The 15303-nt window shown below is 40.2% G+C and overlaps 1 protein-coding gene across 1 annotated transcript in view; it reads right to left on the bottom strand.

Moving 5' to 3' along the window:
• The window catches only part of adam12 (ADAM metallopeptidase domain 12), a 124560-nt gene that overhangs the window by 12405 nt on the left and 96852 nt on the right, over positions 1-15303 (bottom strand). The window contains exons 13-20 of the mRNA XM_034681058.1: positions 15011-15100; positions 10740-10935; positions 10509-10617; positions 9856-10054; positions 6652-6729; positions 3932-4040; positions 3472-3610; positions 970-1078 (exon numbers count right to left, since the gene is read on the bottom strand). Of these exons, the coding sequence (XP_034536949.1) occupies positions 970-1078; positions 3472-3610; positions 3932-4040; positions 6652-6729; positions 9856-10054; positions 10509-10617; positions 10740-10935; positions 15011-15100 (1029 nt within the window). The remainder of the gene's footprint in view (positions 1-969; positions 1079-3471; positions 3611-3931; positions 4041-6651; positions 6730-9855; positions 10055-10508; positions 10618-10739; positions 10936-15010; positions 15101-15303) is intronic.

Genomic DNA, 15303 nt, shown 5'->3' with positions numbered 1-15303 from the left:
AAATGAAAACAATGAGTTATCATTTAATTAAGTATTAGTGCAGTCCTGGTATTCTGCAATGATTACAAAAAACTCATAAAAGTTAAACGTTCGCTCCAGTCCAACTGAAGTCAGAGTTAGTCATTAAACTTTAAAACAACATTATTAGATATGACGTTGTGAAATAGTAAAAGCCAGCGCCTGACCACATGTCCTGACCAGCTGTTATCCCTTCGCTCCAGAACAAACTAATAACACCAAAAATGGCCAGAAAGGATTTGGCTTAACACACACACGCTGCAGATGTAATTACAAAGGGCGGCTGTGATGTTGACTGACATCTGGACATCAGCGGACATCTAAAGTGCTGACCGTAATAAGAACAGACAAGCTGAGCCAGTCACTCTGATGGACTTGATACTACTACACCGAAAGAAGAATCAACTTCAGTTACAGACTAGTGTGAACACAAATCAGATAAACACACATGAGTCGGTAAACGTGTGATAAATGATAGATGATTCCTTTTTGTGGTCATGTTTTCACACAGACACATCAACACCTATTTTCCTCCTCTGCTCAGATCAATCAGCGCTGCTCCTTTTGTTGTGAAATAAAAAATAAAAGTGGCTCAATATCTGATCTGACTGGAGCCATCTCTCAAATTATGTTTCGCTGCCTCTTGTCAGCAATAGCAAGGTAATTAATATTTCTTGGAGCGAGATATAGTGAGGCTGAATCAATTACCCCGCTTGCCGTCAACTTGTTTTGTCAACAAGCCGGGAGGCATGACGACTCTAAAGCGACTGCAGGTAAGTGAAAGGCTCTAATAGAGTGTGATTACAAAAGAAATCAGATGAAATGGGCTGTGACAGAAAATGTGCACACAAACAACACAGAAAAGGTAAACAAACAAACAAACGGGATGAACATGTGGGGTATACTGATGCATGTGTGCCAGGCTGTTTGAGAGATGCAGGGACGACTCACCTTGTAGATGTTGGCTGTGGAGGGTTTGGGTGGAGGCTTGCGCTGTGGTGTGGGTCTGTACAAAGACTGAGTCCTGATGGGGCTGACGGGCCTGTTTGCCTCCATGGATCTATAAGAACAACAGAAGCACTTAAAGGGCCAGTCGGTAGTTTCTTCTCTGAATCTGTTCATTAAGACAGTGTTTTTCAACCTTTTTTAAACCAAGGCACATTTCTTACATTAAAAAAATCCTTAGTCACACCACCAACCAAAAGTGTTCCAAAATGACACATTTAGTCTCTCAATTTATGAATCCAAGTATCTGAGATGGGGACTTTGGCTACTTCTTTAACTGTCAGGGCGAAGCATCTCATTTACAATGGCTTTTGCAGGTAGTATTAATGTCTCTGTCACAGTGTGGGGCTTTTTTGATTTGGCTACGAGTTCAGCTACTAAATGGCTAGCTTTGAGAGCTCTCACAGACACCATTGTAGTTTTTCTCATAAAAGTTGCCTTTTCCACCTCCCATATTACGCTTTTCATCCAGGTTAGAATTTATCCAGGGCCCAGTTTGGAGTTTTCATTTTTGAATATTTATCTAACGCTGTTGTATGCCTACTTCTTGTCACGCACACCTCTCGGCGCATCATTCATTCTATTGTCTTAAATTAACAAGGTCATTATTGCGCTTTATTGCCACCCAGTGGGTGGGTAGTGAGTGACTCTGCCAGTCACTACACTGCAGGCACAGACACACTACATGCCAAATAATTTGCAGTATTTGAATAGTTTCTTTCTTTTTTTTTTTTTTTTACTAATTAGGGGAATTGGATAATGTCCCACGGCACACCTGATGATCTGTCATGGCACACTAGTGTGCAGTGGTTGAAAATCACTGCATTAAGATATATTCAGATTATTGTTATTTTTAACATGTGCACTGCTATCTGGTTAAAAGTTCAACTATGTATTAAAAATAAAAGTAAAATTCAAGACTTGTGAGTTTTAAAGAGTTGCCGATATGATTAAAAATGTAAAAGCTACTTAAAAAACTTCAACATTTGGTCAATTGAATGTCAATCACTCACATATTTTCTGGTTGTGTGTAAAATTGAAAACATTCTGGGATAGTGTTATTCAGTCTTTGGAAGATATTCTGTGTTACAAGATCCCAAGAGACCCCCGGATTGTTTTATCTGGGCATGATCCCTAGTGAACTTGATCCCTAAAGAAGATATCTACCTTTTTAAAATTTTGATTCTTGCCTGCAAAAAGGCCGTTACAAGGAACTGGTTAAAAAGCGATCCTCCAAGTCCAGCACAGTGGTTGGCCATAGTGGAAGAAATATATTCCATAGAAAAACTGACACATTACCTGCGGACTAAAGCAAGGACCCATGATCAACGCTGGAATAAATGGACTGATTACCAGTGGTGATAACTGTTGTGCAGAAACGACTTCATAAAACAACAATATAGATATTGAGAAGGTGCCCCTTACTATATTCATGTTTGTTTGTGTATGTTTTGTGTATTTGTTGTGCTTTATGTTTGTCAATATTGGAAAAAAGCAAATAAAAAGTTTAAAAAAAACAAACGAACTTCAACATTTAAAGCTCATTTGTGATGATTTTTTTTCTGGGCAGCTTGTTTACGTTGCAAGACAAATGTCAATCAAATATGATCAAACCGTACCAACAGCTTCCCAATGAAGCACATTAGTTATAGTGTTAGACTTGATAAATAATATCTAAGGGTGTTTATTCTGAGCTTGGGCTCTAATACAAGCTTTTTTAGTCATTACTAATTAACAGAGCAGAGAACATAAAGTTTCAGGGGATTTCAATGCACAAAATGCAGTTTTTTGACATGTTTTAGTGGATATCTGAGACATTCAGAACTTCTATTTATAAAAATTAAAGTGTAAAACTACCATGTTTGTGTTTCTCAGTTGATTAGTATTGATTTGTTTTTTCCCTGTATGTGTTGAAACCTTTAAGTACACTGTACAAGTTGTTTTATTTAAGCTTTAAAGTTCATTCAGCTCAGCTTTTGACATTGTTCTAAGACCACGTTTTAAATTGTTGTCAATAAATCTGTGAAAGAGAAAAAATTCAGATGACTTTTGTTCCTTTTTCCAGCACTCACAACAAAACAGATGCTAATTATGAGGGAAGCAACAAAAACTAGCCCAAAATGGATTTTAAAAAAGTATGAATGTATTATAAATATAATATTTGTTGCAATAGAAAATGAGGTATGGGAGCCAAACTTTAGGGCTACTACTTTAAAAAGATTTAAAAATAAATGACTGGCAATTCACAAGCATAAACTAAAGTAACAACACTTTAAAATCAGACTATCACAGCAATAACTGAACGTGTCAGTGTCAAGTTAAGACAATAATCTCAAAAACACCAAAGAGTTTTGTCAGAATCTAAGCAAACTTATAAAATGCTACCGAGCTTTAATCACAAAGAAATCTCAGGCTCTTTGTTTTGTTTTTGACTGATAGATCTGTTACCTGAGTTTCTCCAGGGTGCTCTTCTTGTTGGTGAAGAGGAGTCGCAGCAGAGTCTTCCTCTTCAGAAAGATGATCACGGTGGTTACCAGAAGGCTGACCAGAGTAACCAGGATCGCCACAGTAATGACCACGCTGTCGGCTGATGCCACATATGACAACACGCACATTAATACACACACTCGCACATCTAGCGCACAGAACGATGAGAGGACATGATGCAGAGACCGTTACAGCTAGGCCACGGTCAGCGGGACAAACTGAGTCACATTTCTCTGCTCATTTTAATCTGAAACTGAAATTACTGCTCCTTAAAAATCTACAGACTGAGAGAGTTGTGCCATCTGGGAAACTTAAACTTTTATGCAAACCACAAATCACTTCACTCTGCAAGAAACAGGTGAACACATGTCTGTTTGTGTCTACAAGAAAGAAAACAGAAATTAAACCGTCCACACACTACCTGCCAGTCGCATTGGCCCGCTGTCAATGCTTCCACCGAAGCCGGCTTTCTCACAGAACGGAGGGGCCCAGTGTGCCTCGCAGTGGCAGTTCTTCTTGTTGTTGCACACCTGCAAAAACAAGCTACCGTTACTGTACATACTAGTTATATTCTTCTGCATCCAGTAGCATCAAATGGCATTTGTATTCCTGCCAGATAAACTCCACTTATAAATAATGCATTTTTTAATCCTCAAATAACAAAATGAGAACTGAACTGGTTTATTTCTTACAGATAAAACTCTGATTTAGTCAGTCTGACTGACCTTCAGTGCAAGAGGACGCGATTGCTGTGCGTGTGTGTGCGATCATAATAGATAAAACATGTGTGAGGGAGAGTCCATCCCGTAAAGCCTCAGGTTTCCACTGCAGAAGTTTGATCCAGGAGGATTCCCTGGCGATGTAATGCAGTCCAGCTGTCAGTTTGAGGGTGGAGGTGGGGAGAGTTTAGCAGCTGTGGGGGAATTTAGGTTTAGCACAGACGTACAGTCAAGTGCCTCCCCTGCCTCCAGGACACAGAGACACTCCTTTGCACCAGGTGACGGGGTTAAGAGGCACTTGGGGGCTCGGAGGGAGGTTTGATTTGGGGGAGATGTATGCGTGCGTGAAAGGTTACTGAGGCAAATGTAATGTCTTAATTTTGTCACAAAGCATGGCAAACTTTATCGGACTCTGTTGTTGGGAATTAACACAAAATGCAAAATGTGGATAGGAAATCATAGATCCTCTTGAGTCGAAGGTGGAGCCTTCATAACTGACTGAATGCAAACACACTGATTCACCTCAACCTTCAGTTTCTGAAGTCAGTGTGCTTCAATATCAGAAAAGGTCATTCTTTACATTTCGATCTCTTAATTTCTTGAAGATTTCTGCACGATTACGGCATGTTAAGATTTAAAAAGCTTGACTGCTTACTATCAAACATATATGAAAACGTATTTACTGAAATACAGTCAAAACTAGCGGGTATGGACTTACAGGAAAATAATAAAATCCTGCAGTAAATTTAGAGAGCTGCTACTTTTCTGATCTAGTCTCATACTTTGTAAAGTTCTTGAGAAAATGGAAGAGTAATTGATTTAACCATTGGATATTTCTGCTGGACGGATTACATTCACACTCTTAATGGGAAACCATTTCTCTGTACTTCTATTAGCTTGCAAAGAATATCAATTTCATTTTTTCCCCATGTATCATGTATCACGCTGGGATCTTCAGTGTGCTATTCACTGTTTACGATTTTATAGTTTTAAAAAAATTGATATACTAATTTGTTTCCGGTTTGATCGTCAGTTAAATCAGTTTAAGGACAAAGAAACTTAATTTAGCTGGTTGGTAGCAAATTACTATTATTTTTATTTATTTTATTATAGCTATTATATCTTTTTTAAAAGATATATTTTGGATAATTTTTGCCATTTTTGACAGGACAGCTGAAGTGAGATAGAAAATGTGGGGAGCATATAGAGTGGGGGAAAACATGCAGCAAATAGTTGAAGCCAGGCGTCTAACCAGGGACCGCTGTGATGAGGACTATAGCCTTAGTATATGGGCACCCAATGTTTGGTATAGAATTTGATTTAGACCTATGTGACCAGGTTTCTGTGTTTCCTGTGCTGCTGTAAATGAACCTTCTACCACTGATACTGTCCTTGATCTGGTGTAGTCCCTTCAGGTTTTGTGGCAACAGAGAAAACTGGAAATAACATGAACTTTCCCCCCCCTTTTTTTTGGTTGATTGTAACCACAATATTTTTTTTTAAAGTTGTATCTTTTAGCCTTTTTGCCTATTTTATAGGACAGCCTAAGAGAGACAGGAAATGTGGGGGGTAGAGAGCGGGGGAAGACATGCAGGAAATGGTCGACCGGCCGGGAATCGAACCGGCGACCCCTGCGACGAGTGCTGTAGCCTCTATACGTGGGGCGCTTAGACCACTAGGCCACCAGCACCCCTGTAACCAATATTTAACTGCAATTTTATTATATGTTTTCAAAATACTGGATGAAATATGCAGCTCTATATAATTTTTTTCTGGGAAGGCTTTTCAGTGTTAAGCGACCCCCCAGAAAGTCCTAACCCCCACTTTGGGAACCAATGAGTTAAACATCCAAGAGTGAGGACTACACAGCTTCAGAATCACAGATCTGATTTCTCTTCATTAATAATCTCTGAACAGTAAACGACCATAATAGGTGGTGAAGATCAGAAGATATTGTGATTTTGTACCTAAAACAATTTGGCGGTGTACATAGAACATAAAAAGAACCCCCTGAAGCATTATTGAAAAGAACAGCTGAGAGAGAAAGGTGATCACTTCCTTTATAAAGCAGCCGTGGTCTCTTCCTGCAGTGCTTGGCTGTATCTCCTCTCACTGAACAGACTGAGCATGGTGTATAGATGACTACAGGTAAACCATAAATGATGCTATTAAATCAGATTGATTTATCCTCAGCAGGATGATGGAGATTGATCAAAGAGAATAGAAGCAGCTGTTGTAACTCAAAGGCTGCACTGTGCCTCTGCTGTTGTGTGCAATTACAGCACCGTATAAGAGTCCTAATGTTGTTCGAATACTCATAAATGGATAAATACTGAGCCCTAACAGGATGCTTCCACTGTTTCACAGGGTACGGAGCATAATTTACCAGTAAATATTGAGCTTGTAGGTACTTTGTACTCACCCCACGTCCACTGCACTTCCCAGAGCACTCATGCACACCAAACACGCTGACGTTCTGGCACTGCCGATTCAGGCACACCTAGAAAGGAAGAAACATCATTAAGAATTTTTTCAAAAGTGCAGAACTTAAATGCCAACGAGGATTAGTTAAAAAAATTAAATGAGTGTGAAAGAAAATGGAATGAGATTATAGGCATGTATACCAAGCTGCACCACACAAATTCAGTTCATGAGGTGATAATGCCAAAAGCACACTTCGCTGTGTATCCTCTCTAACAAACACAATCATTAGACTAAAACATGCAGCTGTGGCTTTTTACATATCAAATCAGGCCTGCATTAGGCTAAGCAGCCTCTCTTTCCTCAAATTGTTATGAATGTGCGGGCCATGTGCTGCCAACTTGATACCCTGATTTGCATGGAAAATAGAAAACCTTTCTGAGAAGCACAAAGGCCGCTGACAAAGCCTTACCTTCAGGCCTTCACAATTTCCAGATAATGAGTGGAGCTAAATGTAGCTCTGAAGAGCAAACAGCCAGGAGACAAGCTAACCTGGCAGACGACCAGTTTGTGCACAGAGCTGAAAAAGCCTTGTAGCACCGAGGGCGAGTCTCCTGAGGTAACTGGAGGAGCTTATGAAGACTTGTTACCCCCCATTCCTTACTCCACCTGTCTGCATACTTCTTCAAATCATGAACGTGTCTTCCACTTTTTGTGTGGACAACAGCTAAGTGCAGCATGATAAACGCCTTCCAGGGGGAGACTGCCTGAAAATGTGTTGTTATTGCCAGCTTCACACTCCACAACACAACTACAAACACATTTGATGTGTGACATTGTTGGACGGCACTTCCTACTAACCAATTAGTTTCTAGCATAAGTAGGCCTTCACACGTATGGCCAAATTTCAGCCACTTAGGCAAAGCTCTGGCTTTAGGCTACCTGAATCCACAGCTGCAGAAGGTTTGGCTAAAGGAGACAGTGTGGTGTCTGCAGAGGAGCAAGTGTTGCCCAGCCTGTTCTTTGCCATGTGTCAAAGTGTGTGGAATATGCTGCGGCCAGAATTACAGGAGATACAGGGGAGGCTTAAAACTCCTCAGACACTAAGTATTGAGTCGAACTGCTTTGTGGTCGATACACATGAACAACATTCTACCTTTATATAGAGTACAGAGACAACAAGACAGCAAATAGGTTGTTTGCAATAACGTCACGCCAGTGACGTGTGGAATTCAAATGGGAGTCAGGAAGTAAATTTCAGAATGGATGCAACCGAGGAAAGCCCGAACCATGCTGCTCTAGACACCGTAATAAGAAAGCGATACTATGAAAAATTCTGGATTATGTCAGAAGAGATCCTCCTCTCATGAGGACTTTCAATTTTTTAACTGACCCAAGCTTTTTTCTGAATGTGTCTGCCGTTGACATCACTAACTACCTCTTCCTCCAGACTTTATTTTACACCGCCGAGCAAATAAAGGCGTTCAAAAGCCTCGAGGCTTACAATTTTCTTGAGTGGTTGGGTCCACGATCAGGGTATCAAGGTACTCAACAACGATTGTCGTTAGGTTTTCGCCAGGGTGAGTATTTTTCAATTAATTTCCATATGAATTGTCCTCCTAGCCACAATGCTATCAACACTAAGGTTTGTTGACTTACCGCAGGTTAACCGCTCTAAACGGTCCAGTCAACGGTAGTTTGCAGCAAGTAAAATAATAACTTAACTCAGCTATCTGACTAGCATTACCATTTACTACCTATTATTTGTGGTTAATGGTTAAAAACTCCAGCAGAACAAAGATGGGAAAGACATAACATTACAAAGTATGGAAGGAGTTAGCTCCTTAAACATAGACTATATACAGCATACATACATTACTTTAACTTACCCTGGACAAAGTGGTCACCACACGTAAGGTTTGCTATCCACTGTTTCCTCATTTTTCAGAGAGTTTTTTTGCATTTTCCCCCTTGAGAACCACTCCCTTTTGGACACGATGAACACTTGTCGACTTCTCTCTGTTTGATCGGTTAGGGAATCCGTAAAAAACACAAACCGTAGGCATTTTTCTTGTGTTTATGTCTCTGCGCAGACTGCTGCAAATCACTTCCTGACCCCCATCTGCATTTCGCGCCACTGCCACACAACGGAAATTACGCCATATGCAAACAACCTATAGGGTAAGGTGGCAACTTCACTTCACAAGCTCACCTCCTGATTCTTTACTCTCGCTTCAGGGTCGCTATAAAAAACAATGTTCATCCTTTATCTTTGTGAGCAGCAGAGGACACTGGTGACCCAGCCCACAGGAGCCAATTATGATACGGTCTAAAAACCAATTTACCATTTACATTTCACTTAAAACAGATCTCACAAACACACGGAATGACATTTCAGATACTCAGTGTAACAGCATGAGAGACCTTCTGCCTGCCAGAAAAGGTCCCTGATATCACTGGTGTGGTGAGGGAGGTTTTTCAGGGCAGCACTCAGGAGGAGAAATTTTTTCATAAAATAATGGTTGCCATGAGGTTCTTGTCCATTCGCCCTGCCCGAGGCATGAGGCGCTCTTTACATATTACACATTGAAATGTATCAGCCCTTTCTTTGTAGAGAGGATCACTTATCTGTGTCTGAACTGCAGTACTCATAAGCTTGGCTTCTTACAGAAAACTACAGTAAACTTATGGAGTTATAAGCCTCTTGGTGTCTGCAGGAGACAAATAATGTAGCTACATCCTCTGATTATATGATAATTAACAACAAGCTAAAAGCTGCTTCAAAGAGCATTTGAAGGAGGCGTTTGTGGAGGATCAAACAATAGGAAAGATGACCTCAGAGTGGCAGAGATTATACCTCTCAGTTTATATTACACAGTTTAGGTATTATTTTATAATTGTTCTACTGAAGTTCACTCCTGAGACTGTGTTTCAAGTCTTGAGGATCTTCTTTGTCGGGAGCCTCTCTGTTCAGAGTTTGCATGTGTGGGCTCTCTCCATGTACACAGGGTTCTCTCCCACAGCCCAAAGACATGCTCACTGGTTTAATTGAAGACTCTAAATTACCCGTGGGTAGAGTGTAAGTGTGAATGACTGTTTGTCTCTGTACATCAGCACTGTGATCGACTCTTCACCACTGAAGAAGAAGCATAAACATCCCAGCTCTCTGTCTCTTCAGAATTAAATGATGCCCTTCATCACTCACCATGCCGTCTCCACATTTTGTACCAGAGAGAACCAGTCCAGGATCGGGCATGTCGTCACCTAGGTAGACGTGTGTTCCTCGACAGAGAATACGTCCTCCTTCTTGTAGCGGGATGTTGGTTTCAATGGAAACAGCGTTTGTTCCAATCACTGGTCGGTTTGCGCCTCCTTGACACTGAATTTTGCCACACTTTGCATCCCTGCACACACACACACACATCCAAACAGAAACAAACATGCATTAAGACACTCATAGGGAAACACTTAATTAAAAAAGCCTGTCAGTCACTGACTAAGATAAGTAACAGAGGAGAAAGATGAAAAGCTAATTCTTCAGTCCTGCGGCCATTAGAGCAATTACATCAATTAGCAAAGACCATGATTACAGAACTCACCCAAAGGGGGAAGATCTTCAGAACAATTAGCCAACAAGAATAGCATGAAATGATTCAGAAAGACTTTCTCTAAATGTAATTAGCTGCTATCTTTCTTAAATTACATTTTTCACCCCGGTAAACTTTTGTTTGAAGATTACATGTCAGATTTCACGAGGTAATGATGATTACTAATGACACCACTTAAGTTAATCAGTTGTGTTTTGCAACCGTGATTTCAGTGTACCTCTATCGTCTCGCTGCAGCTGCAGAGTCTTACCTCGCATCACATTTGGCAAAGGAGCCTTTGGAGTCCTTCCCACAGTTCCCATAAGGATCCCCTGCTGAGTTGACTCGCTGGAAGCATATCCCAGGGGCAGGCTTGGCTCCTAGACACAAAGACATACAAAGAATTGACTGAATAAAAATCCTCTCAAAATGAAGTGTGGCGCTCTCTTGTAAAAGTAAGGATTTGGTACACAGTCAAACCAAAAAGCAGTCATTGATTTACCAGGTCCCCACAGGGTGATGCATTGTTGCTCATGAGTCTGGCAGATGCCGTTGTAGCAGTATCCTTCAACGATGTGGCAGGCGTGCCCGTCATGCAGATAAACATTGGCCGGGCAGTGAGGGTTGGCACCGGTACAGAACTCTGGCAGGTCACAGGAGTTACTGGACTCTCTACACAGGGTTCCAGCAGGTTTCAGCTATGGACAGAAAAAGTTCAGTCAGGACGATGTCTCAGACATGAAATCTGCCACAGTGCTGATGTCATTGAGAGTCCAGGTCTTGCTTGATTTTCTGTTATATCTTAAATGAATCAATCAATCTTTATTTATATAGTGCCAGATCACAACAAATGCTTTACAATCAAACCAGGTCTAGACCATACTCTATGTTATATCATAAACAAAGACCCAACATCAAGACAGGATAAGATCCAGACCCATCTAACAGGCAGGACTCTGTCTGATCTCGTCTTGATCTACCAGAGCACTTTGCAGCATTTAGCAATTTACAACAGCAAGGAAAAACTCCCTTTTAATAGGCAGAAACATCAAACAGAACCAGACTCATATTACACGACCATCTCCCTAGACCGATCCTGATTCAAACATTACAAAGCTGTTGCAACCAGGACAGGAATATTTGAAACATAGTAGGCACCTTGTATGCTAGAAGTAATAACAGCACGTTTAGAGAAAACCCACTTAACAGGTGATGGGACTTTTCCTTAAAAACCACAAATATAGGGGTGCCGGTGGCCTAGCGGTCGAAACACACCCCATATAAAGAGGCTATAATCCTTTTTGCAGAGGTCGCTGGTTCGACTCTGGCTACGACCATTTGCTGCATGTCTTCTCATGCCCCCTCTCTCTATACCCCACATTTCCTGTCTATACAAATAAAGCTGCCTTGCCTTGCCCTGCCTTGTTTGTTTGTGTTTTGGTTTCTCCTCTACCTTCTTATTTGATCTTATTTTACTCTATTTTATCTTTGTTTAATCTTGATCTTTTTCGGGAGCCTTTTTAACATCTGGTAAGGGACTGCGGATGTAAACTATCCTTTTGGCTAATTCTGGCATATTTACAGTGTAAATTAATATGCATGGTCCTTTTAAATAAATAAATAAATAAATCATTAAGGGATCTCCAAAGTCTTAAGACTTTATCCTCTGGGAATGAATGTTAATATATATATTGAATGGTCACCAATTTAAGAGTGTTGGTGATGGACCAACGGGTGGACACTGTCCTCCTTCAATATAAGATACAGAAAGAGATGTTGAGCAGGCATGGTGGAAAACAGAACCAAACAAGCAAACTTTTCTCAGTTGTCAATTTCACCATTGCTATTCAAAGTGAGGACTAAACTAAAGGATGAACTGAAGGATGATTACCCCCACTTTTCAGTGGTCCACCTCCTAATAACAACAAAAACGTAGAACACGTTAAAGAGACTTAAGGGACTTAAGGTTCAAGGTTGAGGTTAGTATTTATTATCCCTGTGAGGGTCAATTTGTTGTGCAGTCAGCAGTGAAGTATCCATCCATCCATCAGGCGAACAATGAACACAGCATTAAAGACATTATAATAGATAAAGTTCATTGGACAATAAACACAGCTAGTTAAAAACACACAATTAACTCTAGCACACAGTTAGTCATTTACAGAGCGAACAGCAGCTGAGACAAATGAGTCTTTAAGTGTCTTTGTTGCATGCTGCCAGGCTGTATCTGCAGACAGATAGTAGCAGCTTTAACTCTGATAAAAGGGATGACTGCGGTCAGCCATGACAGTCTTTTTTTAAGTCCTTACTTTGTTCGGTGTGTTAGGTCATTGAGCCTGCAGTTTTTCCACACACTTTAGCAATGCTCTGCTGTCGGTTTCTGTTAGACTCTTAATGCTGAGAGACCCGGACCCAGAGACCAAGGAGAATGTTAAAACAGATTCAATAAAGCAAGAGTAAAAGATCATCATAAAAGTAAATATTAAAATTTCAAAGCCTCTGAAAACACGTGGATGCGCTGGCAGGCTTTTTCACAAACAACCTGGAGCTTGAAAGTCAATCTCTCATCGATCACAGAGCTCAGAGAGCTGCTCAGCCTTAACTGCCTGGCTGTTGATCACTGCAGAAGGTTGATTCTTTATCACCTTATATGGATAAATGTTTAAAATTGCGTTGATTGGGATCATTCGTTTGGTTTTACTATTCAAGCCTTGCTAAACAGAAAAATATGAAAGCACTATTTTTCAAGACACATCGTACACGGAGAAATGTCCTTTGAAATGAGAGGTAAACTAATGCACAACATTTCTGTTATTGAACATTGCTCTAAGACAGGGAAGGTGCTTGCTGTGCTTGCCAGTTGACCTGGCTCTTATGTTTAGACTTTGGTTATGTGGGATCTAGATCTGCTCTTTAATACTGCCGTGAGAGATCATTTAAACATGAAATGAAATGCAACACTTCTTGCTTGCAGTATTGGCTTAAATATAGGATGACCCTGATTTTTAGAACCCCCCTCTTTCCTTTAGAAAATAAAATAAAATCTGGAGGTTTCCATGCCTTTATTTGGCGAGGATAGGACAGATTGAGCAGGAAACCAGAGAGCAGGGGAGTGATATGCAGACAAGGTTGGAATTTAACCTGGGTTGCCCACTTGAGGACCAAGGCATGTGCATGTGGGATATTTGTTCCGACTCTTCGAAGACGAAATTTTGTTTTTATAGAGAAAAAATGTCAACTTGCAATAAAGAAAAAAACAAACCCATTGAATATCTTTTAAAATAAACTTATGTAAATGAAGCACTTCTGATATCAGCATTTGAATGCCATAAAAATGAAATAACCTGAAGTGTACTGGATGGAAGATTGGTGAGTTAATGGATATACCTTTTTTCTGTTTTTCAGTCACACACTTGCATGCATTTTAAGATGATCTTTTCAGGCTTGTCATCTTTATACATAACACTCTTTGATGACATGTTTCTTGGTTGTTGGACAGTTCTCCTAATGTCTCTGCTGCAGTAATGACTGTTTAAAAAAAGTATCATTTCAAAGAAGATGGAGAACAGTTACTGATTATTTTAATTAGGACTTATAATTTATTATTTGGATTTTCATCTCTATAAATCTTGCTAGATGGCTTTTATTAAGGTCAATCTTTATGTGTGCATGTTAAGCCAGGTATACTGTATGTATGTCTGTATGTACGTATTATTAAGTGTCATGTGAATGGTACGTCTACCTGTGTGTACCTGCATAATATGTAAATGAGGATGACTGTGAGTGTCAATGTATGGCTGATGTGTGCATGTTCCACCCTGTGTAGGACTGCTCAGCTAATATCTTTCTGTGGGGCCCAATCTGAAGGTGAAACTGTTTTTGTGTATTTATAAATTGCCTGTTGTTTGGAAACTGTGGCAATAAAGTTAAAAAAAAAAATGATCATGACTCCACCTCTACTTCTGGTTAACTTGTCCTACTTTTGAGCAACTTTGTTCACCGTGTCTCTCTGTCTCTCATCCACCTGGCATTATAGCAGTGAGTGATGGCTGGCCTCAGTCATGAAGGGTACTTACAGAGAAATATTGACATTTGATTACTGAACCCTGAATATAAGACGATCTTACTTTTTCAGATGTCTTTTGATGAAAAAATTAGTCTCATGGCGTCTCAGCCTTGAGCTTTGAGCTAAAATGTACTTTTTTATGAAGCAGAGCAAATTACTTATTTTTTTGCCTTAAATTGAGTTCTGTACAGAAATGGGTAAAAAGACACAATAAGTTTGCTTCATATATTTAATCATCTTAAATAGTGCCTCTCTTCAAAGAGAGGACTCACATCTGAGATACCAATAAATTAGATTTCCATGTCAAAGCAAAACCCACTAATAACTTGGAGAAAGTTATGTAATCCAACTTGAGAACTCGGCTTCTATTGAAACCTGCCTATTGAGGTGGAATCTACAAAGTTTGAATGAACTGACCTTAGATGTTAAATTACATACGAGGTCGATCTATTATGAGTCTCTTAATAACCAGTCAGAGAAAACTGATAGAGCTTCAGAAAGTTTTACGTCATTCACTTCAGTTTGGAAATGAAAAAAGTGGATCTCTGCTGAGTGAAGCTTTGTGTAATGTTCAGAGGAACAAAAAATATATTTTCAGAACTTTTCTAGCTTTCAGAAAAGAAGAAGGGAATGTAAATTGGTATGAGGAAGTGCAAAATTAAAGAGGGATGCATGAGACAGAGGTGGACTTGAATAAAAAGTGGTACCTGGCAGTCTTCACAGCACTGTCCGTGGGCACACACTGCGTCTCCCTTCAGCGTGCATGTGGTGGCATTGCAGCATGGGTTCAAGCATTCCTAGGGGAAAAGAATACAAAATGGTTAAAACATGTGGACCTGATCACTGCTGCTCTGGAGTTCCCCGGTCAGCTGGTCTCTGTCAGATCAAGACCCAAAGGTCAGAAGAGTGCACTTCCTGTCCGGGGATTCCTGCCTTCCTCAACCTGACCTGGAGACCTTTGAGTGGAGACCTATGAATTAAGGCTCACATGTTCTAGATT

The sequence above is a fragment of the Notolabrus celidotus genome, chromosome 4 (assembly GCF_009762535.1).
Source record: "Notolabrus celidotus isolate fNotCel1 chromosome 4, fNotCel1.pri, whole genome shotgun sequence".
NCBI classification, from domain to species: Eukaryota; Metazoa; Chordata; class Actinopteri; order Labriformes; family Labridae; genus Notolabrus; species Notolabrus celidotus.
Note: the sequence above shows the minus strand (reverse complement) of the source record. Positions and strands in the feature narration are given on the sequence as shown.